Below are 22,095 nucleotides of genomic sequence, written 5' to 3' on the forward strand. Positions count from 1 at the left end.
TATTTTCCATGGCCGCGAAATGGACAGATCCAAGTATTTTTTTTAAACGAATCTGCGCATTCATTTTGTAGCCGTTCAAGTTTCAGTAGTGCAATCCACTCAACTAGGTGAAATTACAGAACTGCTACCGTGTGGTGTTCTTGGGAATTATGTGATGTTTAGCCTGTAATGCCACTTTTGTTAGAACACGTGATACGGTTGCTTTTCAAGTAATACATTTTCAAAAATTTAGGATGTTTGAGTGTTTTGATGAGTGTCCCATTTCCACATTCGATGCTGTCTGTGGTGATGTGAAACTAATGTCTGCATAGTTGCATGGCTAACACGCATGCATTCAAGCAGATGGCTGCCGTAGTCGAGTCAGTTTTGGTAGGGTTGTGTGATGAGGCCATTGGGAAAAACGTATCCTCTTTCTGTACCAACAAAATCGGAGGCCTGCCGGTAAGATGGACATTGCTGACTAGATTATAGTTTGCTGTTGATTTCTGACAACTTTTGCATGTATGTACTTATTTAGGCTTGTGTTGCGTAGATACGCTGTCGTCCTGGGAGTCCGCTGGCTGGCGGATGTTAGCATTAGCTCGGAAGCCAGGCAACGCAAGCTTTTTAATGTTGCTCATGAACACGTGAAACGGTAGTGTTCTATCCATATGTTTATTTGCTATGTAATATTGTCGCCAAATATATGTGGCTTGACAAGTATTTCACACCAGTTTCCACTCGTTTTGAGTCGAATTGTTTACTCTCCTCGTCGGGTTTACCTCGCCAAACAGTCACGTATTGACTTCAGCCGCAGTCCCCGGCTGCTTAAATGCTAACGCAAGAATCGATAAATACCCAGTTGTTGTTCTTTCTTTTGTATTGTATTTGCAGATTTTATTATTGATTATAAATATTGCCATACATTTCCCATTTTGTTTTACCCTAGCTGGCTAATGTTAGCCACCAGAATAAAAAAGCAATGGAATAAAACTTGAGCTAGGTAATGTGGTGAGTATGTCAGCAGTGGTCACATGCGGCTTGCTACACATGTTGTGGACTTCATTTATTTGGCGTTCGGAAGATTCGTTCAGTTTTGTATTAGTTAGTCTACGAAGACAGACAAAGGCTCGGATTAAATCACCATTTGTCACTAACTGACTAAACCGAACGGCATAATTGTTTTTTTCCACAAATACAGATTTGCCAATTTGGCCACGATTACAACCAAATCGCCAAGCTTATAATGTAACATTGATGGCATAGCGTCGCGGTCGGGCCAGTGGGATAACGCGTCTGACTACGGATCAGAAGATTCTAGGTTCGACTCCTGGCTGGCTCGAATACCCTTTTTCGAATCCTTTTTCGGTTAGCTAGTAAGAAATGATACACATCGATGAATTCCTTATTAAACAAGTATATGTACGTAACTTTTAAGGTTTTATAACCTCGTTATGTTATCACAAATAAAAAATTTTGCTGAAACGGAGCAGACACAACTTTTATTATTATTTTTAGGATCGCCTCCCTTCAGTGTCATTGCGTTACCCAAGCTGCGCTCTCTGCAGTACAGATCTTACCCATGTTGTGCAAGTGTACTGCCCTCTAGCGGCGTCTCCGTATCATCGCACCATAAATGTGTTCGCCTGTCCAAACCCACTGTGCTACGGGAAATCTGAAAGGTAAGGTCTCATGCTAGCATGATGAATTTTATATTTACAATAGTTTATTTAACCATTATAAATGTGCATAGATCGTTGTGCGCCTGTTTGCGTTCTTTCAAATGTGATTATGTCTCTAATTGTTAGCAGTAAATTTGATTGTGGGTATATGATTGTGAGATTTTATGTCTGGTTGATATTAGTGATTATTTGCAAGATTTTACATCTAAGTGATATCAGTGATTGTTTGCCTGTGGCTGATTGCACACCTGGATGATATTAATAACTGACGTTTGCAGCTGGACTGTACTACGCTCACAGTGCCTGGAGAGCCCTGTGTGTGAGGACCAGAGGACTAAATGTGCTGTGGTCAAAGAGGCTCCCATGGCAACCAGAGACTGGTGTGAAGAAGCAGATGACTGGGGCGAGGCAGAGGAGGGGTCTGATAGTTCGGCTCCTGCCTGCAGCAATGAAGGGCCTGGCACGAGCTCCACGCCTGATCTGGACTTCAGCACGAGGATGGAAGGGCTCAGGCTGGTGGAGGAAGGGGACTGCAGTCTCAAGGGGTGTGTCCTTGATCCAGGACGGGTGCCCACATTCTGCTCCCACTACGTCAGTGTGATGGAGGAGGCAGATCTGTGGGCCCAAGCAGATTTGGAGCATGAACAAAAACTGCTTCAGGAGTATGAGCAGAGAGAGGGCGTGGCTGTGGGGGAGATGGACAGGTAGATTGCACCAACTGCAGGTCAGGGCTGCATTTTTTCTGTAGCATACTGTAGCCTCTGGCCCATGCATTTAAATGCACTCAGTGCTGCTCAAACATCTTAAACATTTTTGAACCTGTGCTGTTTTCAGCTGTGAAGGTAGAGAGAGCATGGAGAAATATGAGAAGACTGAAGCTCGCCATGGTGACCAGGTCTTCTCCAGGTTCATGAAGAAGATCTCCTTGTGTCCACAACAGATCTTAAGGTGAAAACACAAGAAGCTGCTGTGTGTGGTCAGATGGGTGTGACTGAGTGGAAGATGGGCAGGGACTGCTGTCCTCTTTGTGGGGAGCTCATCCCACCACTGGGGGACTCAGATAGAGATGTGATCGAGAGGAGGGCCCCTTTAGAGAGATGACATAATACACTGAATGCTTAAAGGTAGCAACAGCATTTGCAATATTTGAACATGAAATATAATCTCTGAAATAAGGTTTGTTTCTGGCTGGGGCTTTGTGGATGTGCAGGGACATTACCATATCTGGCCACTCACTATATCCTTGACAATTTCTTCACATGCAAGTCTTTTGATACATGTGTTTGAATTTTGTCAACTAAACTAAAACCATTGACCTACATTGAAACAGGTGGCTTAAACACCTATACTGGAGCCATCCGCACTGGCGGTGGTGAACAATGTCTCTCAACAAGACCAGGAAGTAAGCTTCAAAAACGCAGCCCGGTTTTGGCAGTGCAACAGGCAGACTACAGATGCCTGATAAACGAGCGGGGGTTCACTGGTGCACGATAAGACGCTACATCATCCCAGCCATCTGAAACCCTCCCATCCTTGGGCAATGGTTGAGCCATTTCTGTATCACCTTACAAGGCTGCTGGCCGCAGTTGGCACTTGCATGGTCTGAATTCAGTACCAGACTGTAGGGCCCATATTGCTTCCAGGAACAGTCATGTCAGCAAAGCACCAATGTGTCTAGCTTGTAAAGTCAGTTATCAATAGTGTGTCATGTATAATAGCATTATTGTTTTTGTTTTCCAGGTACTGCTGGAGTGGGTCACCCTTACTCATCACAGATGCTCCCTCCAATGTGGTAGCACCCTGTGGTCGCTGTGGCGGTCCCAGAACATTTGAGTTTCAGCTCATGCCAGCTCTGGTCAGCTTGCTCAGGAGCACGGACTCCAGTTTGGGTGGGTATGGGTGAGAGTCCACAGTTGCATTTCCACACATGAGTAAATCACATGTTTTTGATGACAAGCGAAAAGCATAGTGTGGTTTGGGTTCAGTTTTTCTCTGGTGTTGCTGAATGGTGTGTGACCAGGCATAGTACCTGAAATTCAAGAATGATCTAAAATATAGATATAAATAATTGATGCACTTAGATTTGACTGGTGACAGTATGGTGAAAACAGTTCAGCATCCTTTAAATCGGGCTTTAAATTATATCTGCTTATTTTTAAAAGGCTATCTACATTTGTTTAATGATATATAGAAGTCACACAGTCTTTGTTGATTTTAGCATGTGCATGTTATTTACATGCAAGATAATGGTTAGTTTGTGAAATGCTGATGAATACTTGTAAATTGTATGGTAAGTCTTGTTTCCTTTGTCTCTGCAGAGGTGGCGGTGGAATTTGGGACCGTTCTCATCTATACCTGTAGGAGAAGCTGCTGGGAGATTGGCTTGGACACACCTTTAGAGGAGTTTGTGTTTGTTCAGACAGACCCAGACCAAAAGTTTTTCAAGTGACAGTATTACAATGGTGTAAATAAAATTGTCTTCTCTTTGAATACTCTGGACTTCCTGTCTCCTAGACTCCTCTTCCTGAGTCATCTGACAACACCTGGACACACAATTGGGCGATAACGCAAAAGCAATTGAACCCAGCATTTGTGGAGCAATGCAACGTTTAATAGCTGGATCCATTCAAGCTTATAGTGTTTGCATTTTGCTGTTGGGACACACTCTTAGTACTTATCTCAGCAAAGCCATGTACATCAAATTTACTTTGTATTTCATATAGAACTATTGCAAATGATGTAGCTACCTTTAAGAATTCAGTGTATTATGTCATCTCTCTAAAGGGGCCTTCCTCTCGATGAGCTCCCCACAATGAGGACAGCAGACACTGCCCATCTTTCACTCAGATTGAAACTGCACCTGTTTAAAACTTCACCTCGGCTCATCTAATTCTGTACTATACCCCTTAATCCATTTACTTCTTAATAATGCTACATTCTTTATTTACTGTTTGCACCTTCAATGACATCAAATTTTATTTTGTAACAGTATGTATTATGTATGGTATTGACTACTATAGGCTGTGACCCTGAAGGCACGGTTCATTGCCTAAATCTGAATTTGTGCAGTGCACCAATTTAAGTCATTCTGGAGCTAACTGGCCAAACTGAAAATAGCAACAAGATCTACGTACCTTTTAGATGCGTTCAAATTGCACGTTCAATATAATCTAAGACAGTAGCAATTTAACATTTTCTGGTTGAACATACTCTGTCTCTGTCCTCTGCGATTCAGTCGGGAGACTGCACCGTAGACTCCTCCCATTAACACCGCCTTTGCAGCCTTCCTTAGCTCGAGCAGAAAGTGGGGCTTTTTCTCGCGAGGAAGGACGCCATTATCGGAATCCCTACAAACAACACGAGAATTCATCATTCACACGGTAATATAAACCAAACTCACGCTGTTCATATCCCGCTATCGAGAGTTGGTGTAAAGTGGGGTGTGACATTCTGGTGTTGATCTTGCTTTTATCCGAACACTTTTTATTGCTTTTAATTCTTTCACTATCACTACCACCACCACCGATAACATTTCTCATCTGTCGGTTGTTCAGGCATTGGGGCCTAGGTAGCTGTTTTTTTTATATCTTGCTAGCTAACTGTTAGCTGCTAAAAGACCGTTCGATCTAGCTAGGCTATTTGACTTTATATCAGTTGGCTAATTTAGATGACCGAGTTCTTGGCCAACGTTTCAATCGTACCGTTCTTTTTTACGGTAAAATATTTTCACATGCTTAAATCAGGGTTGCTAATTCGTTAGCTAGCAAGAAAACTTGAGTCAAACTGGATGTTAACTGGTTAAATTGGCTATTTTAGCTAGGTTCTCTCAACCTGATCCAGCTTTCCCGCTTTGTTGTATTGCCTTAGCATAGCTACATGTTTGTGGGAGTAGGTGGCTAGCTTGACTCCTGGAAATTGTATTGGCTAATTGCAGATGCAGCAAGTCCGCTGTATCTTGTTGAGCTAGGTCTATCTTTTTTTCTCCAAACTAGCTGGCTAACATGCAAGTTATCGGTAGCTGTAGCTAACCTAGCTGGCTAGCTAACGTTGTGTAGTTTGTTTCTGGATTATTAGAATTTGCAGCGTATTGGTTTCACGAAGTTTTTCTCTTGTTCCCTTAATTTCTCCTGATCAACCAATGTGAATAAAATATAAATTCGCTTTATATTGCATTTCTCATTTTTTCCACTTTGGAGCTAGCTAGACCTAGATTTCGTGTACCGCTTAGTGCAGCAGCCAAGCCCTATTCGTTGCTAACACAACACAGTGCTAACTAATACATAACGTTACTTAAAAATAGGCAATGCAATTCTGCTGTTGCATCGTTCATATGGTTATGGGTCAGCTGTTGCATTGTTGGAAGCATGCTATTAATAATTGATCACCTAGAGCACTGGTATTGGGACCCAAATGAGAAATTTTGGACCTTTCAGGGACTCTTCAAATACACATACTAGCATAGTCCTGATGGACTAACACAGACTCATTCTGGGACCGACCTCATACACTCTCATGACTTATTTTGGGTCGCGCCCCATAGAAGCACTGACTAGAGCAACATTCCAGCCAAAGCAAGGCTATCCAGGCACGTTGCCTCCATTCATCAGGGCCTGGCTTCAGACTTATCCCTTTAAAGAATACTTCACTTTCTGGGGTATTTTTGGTGTTGTGTCAGATTTGGTGTATGTTTTTGATTGGCCTGGGCAGTTTTTATGTGCAATGAAGGATATTTTAGATATGGTTCTGATGACCAGCTGTCTTAATGGTTGGTATGTGGTCATCTGAGAGGTTTGGTTTAAAGCTAGGAAACACTCTGGGTAAGTCCAAAGTAGCTTGTACAGCGACATTATGTTTCCAAAGCCTGTATATATGAATAGATTCATTTTAATAGAATTTATTAACAACTATAAATATTTATATTAATTCTTCTATTTTGCCAGTCGTTCTTTGACCGCAGAGGTCTCCAGTTGCATATATCATATAAGATGGTCCCCAGTAGAAATAAGTTATTTAAAAAAACCTGTGAAGTGAATTATCTCTTCAAACTGTAATTTGGACTTCAGAAATGTAACCTTCCATGTGTTAAGAGCCAGTTCAATCCAATCCAATCCAGTCCCATCCCATCCTTGGTCCCCTAGGAGATGCTGTTGAAATGAGACCGTATGTAATTAAACACTCCGTGATGGAGTACACATCACTTTGAGTACAGAGAGCTTACATATGGAATCCCACAAACCACCACCAACGTCCTGTAGAACTAAATCACCATTATCCACAAAGAACTAGCCTCCCAAACACCTGCCAGCAATATTGCTCCTTACTGACAGTCCAGCTCCAAAGAGCCTAAAGATGTCACGGAATATAGGCTACCTCTCACCACGCATAAAAAACAATGAGTAAAACATATCACGTTTTTTGGTTTAAAAGTATATGGTTTTACTATGAACTATTGCAGAAAAGCAGGGGAAAATCCAGAAATAATGCACAATTGGAATGTGTTCAGTTTTAAAAAGACTTGGGAGTAATAATTGATTGCCGTAGTAATGCAGACCAGCAGCATTCAGAGATATATCGTGCAGTCTCGAAGTATTGGGACAGTGACATGATTTTTTTGTTTTTGTGTTTTTGGCTCTACTCCAGCACATTAGATTTTAAATGAAACAATGATTTTGAGGTTAAAGTGCAGACCATCAGCTTTAATTAGAAGGTGTTTACATCCATTTCAGGTGATCCGTGTGGGAATTACTGCCCTTTTAGCTTAACTTTTCAGATTTCAATTTCAGATACAATGTGCTGAACAACAGAGCCAAAAGACAGAACTTTTCTCAGTCCAAGTACTTACGTATTATGTAGGCTATATAGTAAAATGGGCAAGGTATACGTCAAAATAAGTTACATTTGTATAACCATATTTGGAGAATTGTGTCCTTTTCAGGGTACCACACTAAGGATATAGAAACTCTTTTAAAAAGTGCAGAGAAGTGCAATTAAATTGGTTATGAAATTTAGAAGTTAAGAAAACAAAATACATATGGTACATTTTCAGGTTTGTAAAAGGAAATCAAGGGGGAAGTGAGCTAGAACATTGACCACAACAGATAGGCTATTTCAAGTTGAGTTTTGTTTGTTGAATAAAAGGGCATAGGTGGCATAGATTAAAGTTCATTACATTACATTACAGGCATGTAGCAGATGCTCTTAATCAGAGCAACTTACAGAACTTTTTATTCCTCCATGACAGCACAGCTGTGGCCGGAGGCATTATGTTTTTGGGTTGTCCGTCCGTCAGTCCCATTCTTGTGAACGCGATATCTCAGGAACACCTTGAGGGAATTTCTTCAAATTTGGCACAAACGTCCACTTGGACTCAAGGATGAACTGGTTAGATTTTGGTGGTCAAAGGTCAAGGTCACTGTGAGCTCACAAAACATGTTTTTTGGCCATAACTCAAGAATTCATACGCTAATTATGACAAAGTTTCACACAAATGTCTAATAGGATAAAATGAAGTGATGACATTTTATATCCAAACGGTCAGAGGTCAACTTCACTGTGACATAATGTTCGTCCTCCTCTTCGCCACTGCCTCCACACTGTCCAGTTCCAACCTGATCACATAGCTGGCCTTCTTTAACAGCTTGTTGAGACTGCTGACCTCCAAGCCTTGATACCACCACCCCAGCACATCACCGCGAAAAACAGAGCACTGGCTACTGGTTGGCGGAGGCATACAACCGCGAGGCGGTATTTCTAGTTCTTTTTTTTTTACATAACATTTACAGTGCATCCATTTATTCAGCTGGATGTATACCGAAGCAATGCAGGTTAAGTACCTTGCTCAAGGGTACAACAGCAGGGTTCTTTAGGTTACAAGACCAGCTCCTTTGCCATTATACTACACTGCTGATCGAAAAGTCCATTATTGTACGCATGTCAGGAATGAGTAAAAGCAGAGGATGTTCAACATTAAGCTTAACACTGCTCAATAATGTCTACTGTATAGAAAAAAATTTAGAAGTTAAGATGGGAAGAATGGCCTGTTCTTGTTGTCAAATTTGATATATTCCTATTGGAAAACCATCAAGCAGCCAGACTGGCTACGTGGCATATGTTTTTTTGTTGCTGACTTGCTTTTTCAACGGTCATATATTCAGCTGTTTCTTCATATGTATCTGTCCAGTAGGAGCAGACTGAGGAGGTGACTACAGGAAATCACTCCTGGCTCCACCCTGTACTGTCTCCACTGCTCCCCTATGATTGGCTAAGGCCTGTGATTGCAGAATTTTTGTTCACTTGGAAACGGCAGCCTGAATGATGTCAGAGCAGGATCTGGTGGAGATGGTGCAGATTGCGGTGGAAGATCTGAACCAGGAAGATCACTCTGGTATGACAGTCTCCTAAATCCACCTCTCTCCTCAAACTGTTTTCCGACATCCTCTCTCACTCAGTACCTCCAGACTCCCCAAAGTCCCCCCAGATGTCCTCTGCCTGCACCCCTACCATGCTACTGCTGTACCTTCACCCTGCTCCCACTCTGCCTCCAGCCTTCTGCTGCTACTCTCCCTCTACTCTCCCACACCCTGTTCCTACTCTCCCTCTTCTCTTCCCCACCCTGAAATTATTCTACCCCCACCCTGCGCCTCCTCTCTCCCACCCTGTTCCTACTCTCTCTACTCTTCCCCACCCTGAAACTACTCTCCCCCTCCCTGTTCCTACTCTCCCTCTACTCCCCCCACCCTGAACCTACTCTACCCCCACCCTGCCCCTACTCTCCCCCCAACCAGAACCTACTCCCCCTCCATCCCATTCCTACTCTCCCTCTACTCTTCTACCACATTCCCCCTTCTGCCCCCTACTGTCCCCCAATCTCCTCCCACTCTGCCCCTACTTCACCACTACTCTGCCCTTACTCTGTTCCCCGTCTCCCCCCAGTCTGTCCATAATCTATCCTTATGCTCTGACTGAGGGGTCAGTTTCGGTAGGAAAAAAAGAAGAGTCTAGAAATGATTAAGCATATTATTTTTATTGTGACCGTGAAGTGGATTGTAATTGTGGATTACATGATAAATGACTATAAGCATGCCTATAATCTTCTCTGTAGTACTACAGAAATTTTTTGTATTTTATGAAAGCAGTTATGCTCTTCATTTTATGTATTCTAAGATCATGTGCTAAATGATTAATGTGTAGTTATGAATACAGACATGATTGTGCTTTTGAATGTAAATATAACTGTGTTTGCTGTAGCTGTTTTGGATGTGGATGATAAACCAGACAGGAAGAGACAGAGGGTGGAGATCACCAGCCAGGATGGATCTCTCAAGGTACAGACACTGCATTCTGGATGCTGCCACAGAAATACACTATAAATGATGAGGTTTTACAGTATGGATATTTTTAACAGACCCTTAATATGGTGTTACACACAACATTGAAGATACCATTTGTGTGTGTGTTGGGTGCATGTTACAGTGTGACAGTGTTTATCCATAACACCTTGAGAACTTGAAATAATGGGACCAGAAATGCCTTAAAACTGGTAACCTGTGATCACTGGTCGTGTGTGTGACTGTGGTGGTGTGTGCATAATTTATAGTTCTCTTTCTCTCTCTCTTTCTCTCTCTCTGTCTCTCTGCAGTCCTTGTTGTTTTCCATCACTCAGACAATCTGCCAGCGTCTGGATGGCATAGAGGCCAAGCTGCAGGCTCTGGAGGAGAAGCTGGACGTCGTCGTGAACAAGAATCAGGGGCCCATTCAGGTTCCCATGGTGGCCGGGTCTCCACTGGGGGCCACCCAGACCTGGAACAAAGTTCGGTGGTGAGCTTCGTTTGTCTGGATTCTTAGACACGTGCGCACACACACACATGCATGCACACACATGCACACATGCCCACACACAGGCACGCACAGACACACGCACACTCACACACACACGCACTCTCTCTCACTCTCCCTTTCCCTTTGTCCCCTGCTGAAGTGTTGTGCCTGAGACGAACGTGATCGTGAGCAGTGAGCGGCCCAAAGGGGTGACCCCAGAGGAGATAAACACACGGGGGGCGGAGTCACTGGAGAACCTTCTCAGCAAGTGAGTGACCGCTGTGTTGTAAAAATGTCCTGCGTGCTCTAGCCTTCTAGTGCCTAACTGGACGTGTCTGCCAGTGGAGCTTCTTTTTTGGGCAATATTCACAGAACATTGCATTTTTCAAACAAACTTCACTGAGTTAAACCCAAATGTCAAGTTGTTACAAAATCGTGAGAGAAAGGGATTTGTTTTCAGGGAACGTGGGGTTAATCGCAGTGTGCTTTCAGTTTTCAGTGCGCGGCTGCATATTCGGGTTTCCAAAGTACCATACTAACATGGACTGCATGTTAAGTTTAGGAAGTTCCAGGAGATTTAAAGGTTTAGGTACAGCAATTTTGGAGACACAGACAATAACGGCATATGCAGCGTATTTATCATTTGTTTTCAAAGCTTGGTACAGATGTGTGGTGAAATACGTGGATAAAGTAAGCTATAAGAAGTTGTGAACTTTATTTTCTTTTCTGTATAAACAGCCATTAGTTTCTTGTAAACCTGATAAGCAGCAGTTTAAGGTAGCACTGAACTTTAGTGACCTCTAGGTGGCGCTTAAAGCACCCTGCAATCAGAATTAGGCCTTCAGTTTTTTCTACATCAAGGAAATGTGGAAAGTCTTGAAAATCCTGAGCTAATCTCCAACTCGATGGCGCGCTACACTCCACTCGTGATATTTTCATGAGCAAAGCAATTTTGTTACTCCTTGGCAAGAATGCAGTTACCCAAATGATGCTCAAATCTCCTCGTCCAGCACGGCGAGTGGGCGGAGGCAGAACACCATCCTGGTGAAGGTTCCGGTCCCAGAGGACAGCCAGGAGGATGCAGAGAGCGGGTCAGAGGCCAGCGACTCCGTGTCTAACAGCGGACAGGCCGGCAGTCAGAACGCCAACAACGTCACCGTCATCACGCTCAACTCTGAAGGTACACACCAGGATTCATTCTTATTCTTTATTATATTTTCTTTCTTTATTTTGACAGATTTAGTTATTATTTCATGTATTTATTTATTCAGTTATGATTGTGACACTTGATATGCAGATATTCCCCAAAATGCGCGCGCACACACACACACACACGCCCAAACACAGACACGCACATTCTCTCACTCGCTTGAATGCAAACGTACACTCACACATGCATTCACACACTCAAGCATGCTCTGCAGTAATGCGCACACTTCCCCATTGTTGGGAATCTTCTCCCTTTGTGGAACCAAGTCAGGACTGGTGAAGTAACACACTGATGACCACTTTCCAATTGAAAAGTTTTATTACGATGCCCAAAGGGAGACTCGCCATGGTGCATCAGCTAGCGTTCGGTCCGAATCCCAACAAGACAGCCGCAAGTGAGGGTTTGAGTGAACTGGTTAGAGGTGTGATAATTGCCAAGTGTGAACGTTCCCAGGAAGGTATATATATTGCACCCAGAATTGCCGGGGACACCCATTTGCTCTGCTGCCGGTGATACCCCTTTGATCTGCGGCTATTGTACATTCTTACAAACAATGATTGAACTCTATATGTGGCCATCTGTCCCTGGCAGTGGGAAGCTGTTGCAGAGTGAGTGTGTGTGTATGTGTGTGTGTGAATGTGTAGTTGAATGAAGTTAAAACAGAAAAACAACTTGATCAGACTAAAACAATCAATGAGATTTATAATAAATATAACCTTAATTGTTCAAACCTATCAACACTGCTCATACAGCAATCTCACAATCCCGATTTCAGCTTTTGTGTGTTCGCAAGTTTATGCGAGTGTGTGCTGTATGTGTGAGCACGTGTTTGTATGTGCGTGTGTTAGACAGCGTGTGTAAAGCCCTATAGGTCAGTGTTTATTCCCCTTGCACAGAGGACTACCCTCTGGGCACCTGGCTGGGCGATGAGAATAATGTGGAAATGCGGGTGAGGTGCCCGGTGTCACCCGCCGACATGCTGCACATCAGCACCAACTGCCGCACGGCGGAGAAGATGGCGCTGACCCTGCTGGACTACCTGTTCCACCGCGAGATCCAGGCCGTGTCCAACCTGTCTGGACAGGGCAAGCACGGCAAGAGACAGCTGGACCCCCTCATGATCTACGGCATCCGCTGTGAGTGAGCACTGCCCCCCCCCCCCCCCCCCCCCCCCCGCCGATCCCACGCCCCACGGCCTTGCTCCCACCATCTCACCCCCACACCCCCCTTCTCTGCTCAGGCCACCTCTTCCACAAGTTTGGCATCACCGAGTCGGACTGGTACCGGATAAAGCAGAGCATCGATTCCAAGTGCCGCACGGCGTGGCGTCGCAAGCAGCGAGGCCAGAGTCTGGCGGTCAAGAGCTTCTCCCGGAGGACCCCCGCCTCCCAGAACTCAGGTAACCCCCCTGCACCTGCCTCCTGCTCCTCAGGAACCACACACCCTTCAGGTACCACACTACTCTTACTCCTCAGGTACCACACTACGCTTACTCCTCAGGTACCACACACTCCTGCTCCTCAGGTACCACACACTCCTGCTCCTCAGGAACCACACACCCTTCAGGTACCACACTACTCTTACTCCTCAGGTACCACACTACGCTTACTTCTCAGGTACCACACACTCCTGCTCCTCAGGAACCACACACCCTTCAGGTACCACACTACTCTTACTCCTCAGGTACCACACACTCCTGCTCCTCAGGAACCACACACCCTTCAGGTACCACACTACTCTTACTCCTCAGGTACCACACTACGCTTACTCCTCAGGTACCACACACTCCTGCTCCTCAGGAACCACACACCCTTCAGGTACCACACTACTCTTACTCCTCAGGTACCACACTACGCTTACTTCTCAGGTACCACACACTCCTGCTCCTCAGGAACCACACACCCTTCAGGTACCACACTACTCTTACTCCTCAGGTACCGCACTACGCTTACTTCTCAGGTACCACACACTCCTGCTCCTCAGGAACCACACACCCTTCAGGTACCACACTACTCTTACTCCTCAGGTACCACACACTCCTGCTCCTCAGGTACCACACTACTCCTGCTCCTCAGGTACCAAACATTCCTCAGGTACCACACACTTGCCTGTGAGCCTGCAGGCAGCCACATCAGCACTACAGGTGTCCTTCTCATTGGTTGGATTCATTTGCAAACGGGTGTCTTTTTGAGCGTTTTCAGTTTGAGGTGTGTGGGCATCACCGATTGTTTTGTGTGGACTTCTCCGCTTCCTCACAAGACTGAGCTACAAACTTGTGTAATTCATTTATTGATCAGTGTAATTTCTGTGTTACTCCAGAAGGGGGCAGTGCAGCAGAGACATCCCCAACTGAGAGCTCCTCACAGCAGACCGTACACTACACTCTGGCCAACAGTCAGCAGCTACACATCCACCGCATCGCCGAGGATGGACAGGTGCAGGTGGTGAGTTTATTATACATATTTACCTGATTTACCCACCTGACTCCTAACTGTCTGTCACATTAACAGAGGGGTCCGCACTGGTGGGCCACACTAAGATTTGTTTAATTTGTTTAATCTCTCTCTTTCTCTCTCTCTCTCAGATCCCACAGGGACACCTGCATATCACACAGGTACCCCAGGGGGAGCAGGTTCAGATCACGCAGGACAGTGAGGTGAGCTCTCCCATCCCCAGTGCGCACGCGTGTGCATGCTGAACAGTGTGTGCTTGTGTCGTCGTCTTTGCTGGTTTGTATCGTTGTCTTTGTGCGTGCGCTTGTCGTACGCCGTGTGTGTGTTGTAGACTGCATGTGTAATGTTTGTTTCCCCCCTCAGGGCAATCTGCAGATCCACCAGGTTCATGTTGGGCAGGATGGACAGGTAGGAGCCCCGTATCACAGCGCTGTACAGGACGCACCCTCATTCCCCAGCCCCGTTATCAGCTGCAGTAGCTGGAGATCAGGAAACACACACTGTCTTCATATGCAAAGTGAAGTCATACCTGTTTTTGCTCAGTGCTCTGGTTTGCAGAGCCACATTCATTATAGTTGGAGCCAAGCTTTCTCTATAGATTTCCTCTCACATATCCAGCGCGTAGATTTCTTAAATTAAAAGGATTTACATAATCTACTACTGTACAGATGGGAAGCCCTTCTGTTCTCAAACACATAAATGTATTTGAGGTGCTTAGCAAAAGCAGCAAGGACTGTTCACTCTACACATCGAACATTAGACATTGCTTGTTTACGCTCAAATCCGACACAGCTGACATATCAGATTTCTGTATATCTGATTTATGTGGTCGTCAGTTCGCATGTATTGGACGGATTCAGTCACGTTGGCATATCACTTAGTTGTTGCATGAAGATTGTGCTGGTGTCCTGTCCAACCTGACAGCCATATCTACCGCAGGGTGTCCTGTGACTCTTTCTTATTATGGGATGCTGTTTCTCAGTAGAATGGTGGTGTGAGGAGAAGGTGCATGCTTGTACATTTGCATTAAATCTAAAACTGGAAGTATTAGATCTAGACTTTCTCCAGAGGGGGTATGACATTTCCTGTGTTCAGACCACAATCATTAAATGCAACACTGCTGATTTGTCAATAAATTGTACTGCTTGAACAGTGATTATAGACAACTAAGCATGTGATATAGGCTCTGTTCAATTATTGTGTTATTTCAGTAATTATCTTGAATGCTTAAATCTGAAGCTCTACTGAATAATAAGATTGTGGACTGAAAATCTCTTAACTGGCAGTTAGATAATGAAAATAAAATGCCTCTGAAAATACAACCATACACAATGACTGAGTTTAATAGCAGTCATGATGAGTTGCTTAGAGCTATTAGTACTGTCTGAATCAAAAAAGTCTACATTGACCAGATATTTGCAAGTTTTTGTATGAATGAGCAACCAGTCAATATGAGAGCTTCAGGAAACATAAAATGTACTATTTATACAGATTCCAGAATTTTAAAATGGGAAATCTGAAAAAGAGATTTTGTCAACTCTGAGAGGCTGTGTTAGCAAGGTGGTGTGGCATGGGTCTGCCGCAGAGGACGGTATTCACTAGACATATGCTTGGTGAATTACTAGGGTGCTGTGTATTGTATCTGTGTCTTGTAATGAGTTGCAGTTTACTTGCCTATTGTACAATTGAGTGGACTTGAAGTTGATATTGCTGAAGAATTCACCAGGGGGCAGCAGAGTCGCAGCAAACTGAGCACCTCTCTCTTTCTCTTTCTACACTTCTACATTTCAGTTAAATTTCAAAACTTATTGGCATGATGTATTTGAATACGTGCCAAATTTCAAATCACTAATTGGCTTGATATATTTTAATATAGTGCCAAAGGTTTAAAATAACACAAACATCAATGTTGTTTTTTTGAAAATAGTAGTCCAAAAGATTATTTCCCACATGGTAGATATGAAATAAATGGATTTGAAAAAATGTTTTTGGATATTTGTTGGTGTGCAGCTCAGACCTGTTGCATTCTAGGTAGAATACATCTCAGCTCAGCTCAGCTCAGAAGATGAAATCTTCAGCAAAGTGGCTGGTTAAATGTAAGCATTTGGTGTATGTCATTAATTTTAAAGGTATTTGGTGGAAAGTTCAATTTCTTTTGCTCTACAATGCTATTGTTATTCACAGTTAACTGTGAAGTGGGCTACTTTGTAAATACTCATGTAATGTCTGTCAGAGAGAGGACTGTATTGCCACCCCTCACTGTACTTAACACATCAGTTCATATTTATCATTCCAAAAGATCAATTGCATTTAGTTCATTTTAGAGTTACATTTAAAGTGGTCAGGTTATCACATGCATTATGAGGGTTTATAGGCCTTTGAAATACCCCCCCCCCCCCCCCCCCCCCCCAAAAAAAAAAAAAAAAAATCAGTTTCTCTTTCTCCCTCCTAAGCTGGTTGAAGAAGCAAGGTGTTTCTTCAGTTTTTAGCTGTAAAATGTAACGTATTTCTATGGGTCTGATCTTTGGGCTTGAGAAGGCTTTAAATGGGTTTTGTTGGATTGTAATACTTGTGTGCTGTCTCCTCTATCTGCCGGTCTCATAGGCGTTAGTGCAGGGTGAGTCATTTCCGCAGCGCAACGCTATTCTCATGAACTCAGATCAGTTCCTGCCCACATAAACGCACAAACTCCGGATCCGGTTTTATATAGTTAAGGGTTTAAGTGATAATGTCAAATAGGTTTTGTCCGAGTGGCTCGGGGATTTGGCGACTAATCCCTCCTACTCCTTTCAGCCGCATGCGAGCCTCACAGTATTCATATCACCCCACTACACGAGAAAGAGCAGAGCATGTGTGTTTGAGTGAGTGTGAGTCTGTATGTGTGTGTTTGAGTGAGTGTGAGTCTGTATGTGTGTGTTTGAGTGAGTGCGAATCTGTACGTGTGTGTTTGAGTGAGTGTGAGTCTGTACATGTGTGTTTGTGTGAGATCGGTAGTCTTCCACATCACCCATGCATCTGCCAAAATAAGCACACAACAAATCCTAAACTAACATTCATGAAGGACTATTTTTAGTTTCTCTTAAGTGGTGTTGGGGGAGGGGAAATGTATGACACCATAAAGTCGGTGTATTCTGAAATTAAATTATGTTTCAAAATTAGAGGAAAAAGAACATAATTATCCACTCGTTGGAGTTTAACACTGTTCAAAATCTGTAAAAATAAATTAGCTGCTTTGTTTGAAGTCTGCGATCCCTGGACAATTTTCTTGACACTGAAGTCAAATTCCTTCTCTAGAGACAAGCAGATCCTACTGGCATCCACTGATTGGAGATTTCAGTAGTAAACATAATAATGGTTTATAGTAAATCAGGTAACTCATTTAAACTTTCCTCTTGGCAGTAATTCCCAAGAGCACAGCAGGGTCAGACTCTGCGTGCCTGGGAGAAGTTTGGCTTGGCAGTACTTGTATTACAGCACGAAGAGACCAAGCTCAGCAATTTAACTTTATACCCATTACAATTGCTAAAAGTAGCCTTTTTCTCACTGTTGCATTGAGAGTAGAATTACCCTTCCTTCAGCTGTGAGAAACGGCTCCTCTGTGTCCTCACCTGTGCAGGTGCTGCGGGGAGCTCAGCTCATCGCCGTGGCGTCGGCGGATCCCGGGGCGACGGGAGTGGAGGGCTCGCCGCTGCAGGCCAGTGACATCCAGGTGCAGTACGTGCAGCTGGCCCCAGTCACCGAGCCCGCCCCCGCTGTGCAGGTGAGGCGCCAGGGACGCCACCGTCACCCGACGCATCCGAGATGGCCCCCACCGCAACCGAGGCTTACTGTTGAAATAGAAATAACCTGTAACCTTATTTTGTGCAAACGCAGTTTTCAGCTGTGTGTTTTGTGTATGTGCTGGTACTTCCGTGTGTGTTTAAATGAGTGTGTGTGTGTGTGTGTGTGTGTGTGTGTGTGTTTATAGTACAGTATATAGCGCGTGCATGTGTAATTCTGTTTGTTTTGTGGCAGTGTATTTTAATGGTCAGGGAACACAGACTTTCTGCTCCAAGGTTGAGGCTTCATTCCCAGGTGGAGCACTGCTGTTGTACCCTCGAGCAAGAATTGCGTCAGCAAAATATCCAGCTGCATAAATTGATTGCATGTAAAGACTGTAAACTGTATTAGTTGCTAATGCAGTTTACAGTCAAGCATCTGCTGAATGCATAAAATGTATATATAATGTGTATCAGTGTTGAATCTCTCTCTCTCTCTCTCTCTCTCTCTCTCTCTCTCTCGCATGCTCGCCCACAGGGCACAGGGCCACTAGCCACCCCCTTGCAGACGGATATGGAGGTGAAACACGAAGCCATCCAAGCGCAGCAGGGCGAGAACGGAGAAGTGGTTCAGCTGCAGATGCCCGTCAACACTGTGGGCACCTGAGGGGCAGAGCCACGCCAAACTTCCTGTCTGCAGTGACTGACACTCATAAGGACACACCCCCCACAGGAAGCGAGGCTGATCTGTGATGTTTTTTTATACAAACAGAAGGGCTGAATTGATGAAAGGGTATTTATCAAAGGGCATTTTTGCCCGGGTTTCTGAGCTATGAGCTCAGGCTGGAGGTCAGGAGGAGCAGGTTTATGCCAGAGTCCCGAGAACGTGAGAGCCTCGAGGCCGTGACCCTTTCGGCTGCTCTCACGGCACCAACACACGGCACCAGTGTGGCTGCAGCACATCATGGCAGTGACACTTTGACGGAATCATTGAAACATGCACCTGAGCATCCTCAGCGCTCCCGAACTGCACATGTGCTTTTCCCTTTCGTTCTGAGCACATTCTGACTGCTTCTTTAGCGCAGCTGAATTTGCTCTTGACTAACTCGGCCAAACTGCCCCCTTCCCGAATCTTGCAAGACCTGCAGTCTTCTAAGGCCTTCACAGTGTGGAGCCCAGCCTCCTGAGGAGAGCTATTTATAATGTAGTATGATTTGAGGGTCTTTTCTTCTGAGAAACTTTTAAATTGACCTTTTCATCCCTCCTAGTTTTCAGCCCCCTTGCCCCTCTTTCCTGGTAGCTCAAATAGCTTCTTTTTGTTTGTTAGTTATTCATACCAGGCTTTCACCACGCCTCAGAATTGGTGGAGCTTTTGTAGAAGGCAGTTTACCGAGACACACCAGCGCGTGACAATGAACTTACCAAATATGGAGGCAAAAAGTTTTTTTCTTTTCTGGTGTCGTTTCTGTTAAGAGATTTATTCACTTGAATAAAAAGTTCATTGTTGCCAAGAAACAAGCAGGATATCTTTTTCTTTTTGTCTTGTTCTCTAATCCAGTCTAACGAAACAGTTTATTTCAGTAAAATATGGAACAAAGTGGAAGATAACTCGCATAATAATAACAAGCAATTCCTGCTACATCCACAAGCCACGGACACTGCACTAACACTATGGTATTTCAGAATGGCACTTGGGTCTGGTGGGGGGAGGGGCTGGAGAAAGGTGTAAAAAATGCATGGATTGAGAGTTGCTCATTGAAATATTAAATATTTTAATTAATGTGAAATATTAAATAACCATCGATGTGGCTTTTGACCAATGGGGCCACAGTCAGAGGCATTAAATGTGGACAACTGTTTAGTGTAAGCACAAAAAAAGTTATTATATAGTAATAATAATGTAATACTATTTTCAAAGAACTCAACGAGAAGCTGATACAATGTATTGTTAGATGGATGTAAGGTTTTGTGAACCAACAACAAATAAGACCATGTGGCCATAGGCTACAGTCTCAAATCTTGATTTGTGCACCAGTTGATTTTTTTGTTCCTCCCTCTGTCCCCTTCTCTGCATGCATTTCTGTATCCATAACCCCCTAAGACCTGCCCCTGAAATAGTGCTGATTTGCACCAGGCCAGTATAGGCAACCCACTCCTCCATGCCTTGTCATCCGTGGGTAACACACCAGAAATAAACGGAATATGACAAATTGACTGACATTCGCAGGAAGTTTCACTTGTTTTCAAACTTGTCAATGGGGAAGTGACACATTGGTTGTCATAAAGTTTGGTGAACCAGCGAGAAGTAAGACCGCAGTCCACAGAGTCCACAGCCAACCTTGAATCGAGATGTGACGGACGTCCGTGTACACCTACTTTAATTCACATTTCCTGCTTTTGTGAGGAGATGGTGGGATGGGTTTCTATGGTGTCAGACAGGGTAATGCTCTGTCCCTGGAGATGAAAATATTAAATTCAATTCAACAATGAATGTAACAATGCGCGCCAAAGTCTGCAAGAATTCAATAATTTATAACCGTGCATTTAAAATCGTAGACCTCCAGAGCAAAACCAAGCAATGTGACCTACTTAAGCAATGAAGAAAAAAGAGAAAGAAATGGGGTTATTTGCTTGGCTCTCACAAATTGCTGGACAGAAAGCAAGTGGTTGGACAAAAGATCAAACAGCTAAGACCAGCAGCCCAAAGATGCATGAAAAGTAACTTCAAGGTCCAGGGCCTTCAGATTAACCGAGCTTCAGTTCTGCAATGTCAAGTACCACAGAGGGCAGGTTGGGAAAAAAATCATCCTGCAAAGAGTAAGAAGGCAGTGAGGATGGACAATTAATTCAGCATTAGCTCTACATGGCTAGCCCTCTATTCCCATTTAGCCCCTCCCAACAAAAAAAAGAAAATCTGGTGAAAAGATGTGCCACTGTGCATCATGGCCATGGATGAGGCTGCAGTATTATTCATCAAGCACAGAAAAGAAGCACGTCGGATGTTCTTTCTGAAGGTGGAAGATTGATTGCTGTGGCCTGAGACGGACGATGAAAGGATTTTTTTTTTATTTATCACTGTTTTTCTCTCACTTTGGTACATCTGCTTCCGATTAACATTTTTGTATACATTAACCAAAATAAACATTATTATTTAAGCATCTACACTATGTGTAAGACATTTTATAAAGCTTTTGAGAACAATTAAGCATGGATATTTATATACTGAATATTAAACATGGTGGAAAGCAACCAGAGAACAGAAATTCTTGCTAATTAAGAGAGCAAATAACTCTGTGATTTAACTGTACTCATGAGTTATGACAGCCTCTTCCGATCGTGGGAGGCTGGAGGTGCCTGTGAATCCCATGCTGAATCATTTTTAACATGGTAATTCATCCACAGCAGTAAAGCCAGGCCACAGTAACCTCTGCAAATGCAATTAAAATGCAAGGAGGTGCCTACACAGTCGTTTTAATTGAAGAAACAAAATGAAATCAGTAACATCACCAGACTGAGTCGCCTTGCGCAGATCATCTTGATGCACAGACAGGGATGGAGTCCTGGGTCCACACTGCTGTTCTCCAGAGCCTGCATTTAACTCACAGGAAGAAAACCTTCTTATTCCTTATTGTTAAAGTGCTGGATGTTATGTGATAGTTTTAATGATGAAGCAAAACTTTATACTTCAGGGGAAAATGCCTCATGATCAGAAAGGAACCATTTTGGCACTATTCTGGAGCGATTCAGTTATTTTGGTTGACTTGGATTGGGTCCAAGATATGATGCAATTATTTTTTATAACTGGCTATCTGATTATAGTTCGGTGTGTAAGGAAGAAAAAAACCGAACATAATGCAGGTTTCAACTGTATCTGTGACCTAGTTGTGACCTTTCACTTAATCAGATTGATGGCAAATGTATTTAATGGTGTCCCTCGTCTTTTTATTATGAAAAACAAACATGTATATGCCATCAGTAGAGTGATGCATATGTCTGAACAAATTTGTGCAGCAGATCATATGAAATAGCCATTTTATCGGAGATACTGTGGACCTTTCCTGTGGTGCTCTTCGTCTGACGTGTAACTATAACTATAACTATAGATATTACTGTCATTGCATCTCATTTGGGATTCTGGTGCCAGTGAATGCCATATTATCATTTAAGATTTCTTCAGATGGCATGACACCAAGTGA

At 43.7% G+C, this 22,095-nt stretch overlaps 2 protein-coding genes and 1 long non-coding RNA gene across 11 annotated transcripts; 2 read left to right on the plus strand and 1 right to left on the minus strand.

The window, feature by feature from the left end:
• Positions 1 to 258: 258 nt before the first annotated feature.
• On the minus strand, positions 259 to 4,919 carry LOC118215413. 2 transcript variants are annotated; one of them, XR_004762813.1, is made up of 2 exons: positions 4,796 to 4,919; positions 259 to 2,276 (listed from the first exon to the last, which is right to left on the minus strand). It is a non-coding gene; the product is annotated as an uncharacterized LOC118215413 (long non-coding RNA). The 2 variants fall into 2 exon arrangements; XR_004762814.1 differs by lacking the exon at positions 4,796 to 4,919 and adding an exon at positions 2,481 to 2,606.
• Positions 307 to 4,160, plus strand: pdcd2l (programmed cell death 2-like). Its single transcript, XM_035396190.1, has 6 exons — positions 307 to 441; positions 1,498 to 1,661; positions 1,940 to 2,365; positions 2,496 to 2,609; positions 3,402 to 3,550; positions 3,980 to 4,160. Exons 1-6 carry the CDS (start codon positions 316 to 318, stop codon positions 4,108 to 4,110), a joined length of 1,110 nt encoding a protein of 369 aa, XP_035252081.1. The 5' UTR covers positions 307 to 315; the 3' UTR covers positions 4,111 to 4,160.
• On the plus strand, positions 4,908 to 19,417 carry banp (BTG3 associated nuclear protein). 8 transcript variants are annotated; one of them, XM_035396181.1, is made up of 14 exons: positions 4,929 to 5,041; positions 8,299 to 8,405; positions 8,842 to 9,045; positions 9,909 to 9,985; positions 10,300 to 10,478; positions 10,639 to 10,746; positions 11,489 to 11,658; positions 12,585 to 12,824; positions 12,929 to 13,087; positions 14,008 to 14,132; positions 14,273 to 14,344; positions 14,505 to 14,549; positions 17,758 to 17,901; positions 18,438 to 19,417. In XM_035396181.1, the coding sequence occupies exons 3-14, from the start codon at positions 8,973 to 8,975 to the stop codon at positions 18,564 to 18,566; spliced, it is 1,521 nt and encodes a 506-aa protein (XP_035252072.1). In that variant the 5' UTR covers positions 4,929 to 5,041; positions 8,299 to 8,405; positions 8,842 to 8,972; the 3' UTR covers positions 18,567 to 19,417. The 8 variants fall into 8 exon arrangements, with proteins under 8 accessions (XP_035252071.1, XP_035252078.1, XP_035252080.1 ...); XM_035396184.1 differs by having other exon boundaries at positions 8,845 to 9,045; XM_035396183.1 differs by having other exon boundaries at positions 4,971 to 5,041; positions 8,263 to 8,405.
• Positions 19,418 to 22,095: the final 2,678 nt, after the last annotated feature.

Source organism: Anguilla anguilla, chromosome 16, assembly GCF_013347855.1.
Source record: "Anguilla anguilla isolate fAngAng1 chromosome 16, fAngAng1.pri, whole genome shotgun sequence".
Lineage (NCBI taxonomy): Eukaryota > Metazoa > Chordata > Actinopteri > Anguilliformes > Anguillidae > Anguilla > Anguilla anguilla.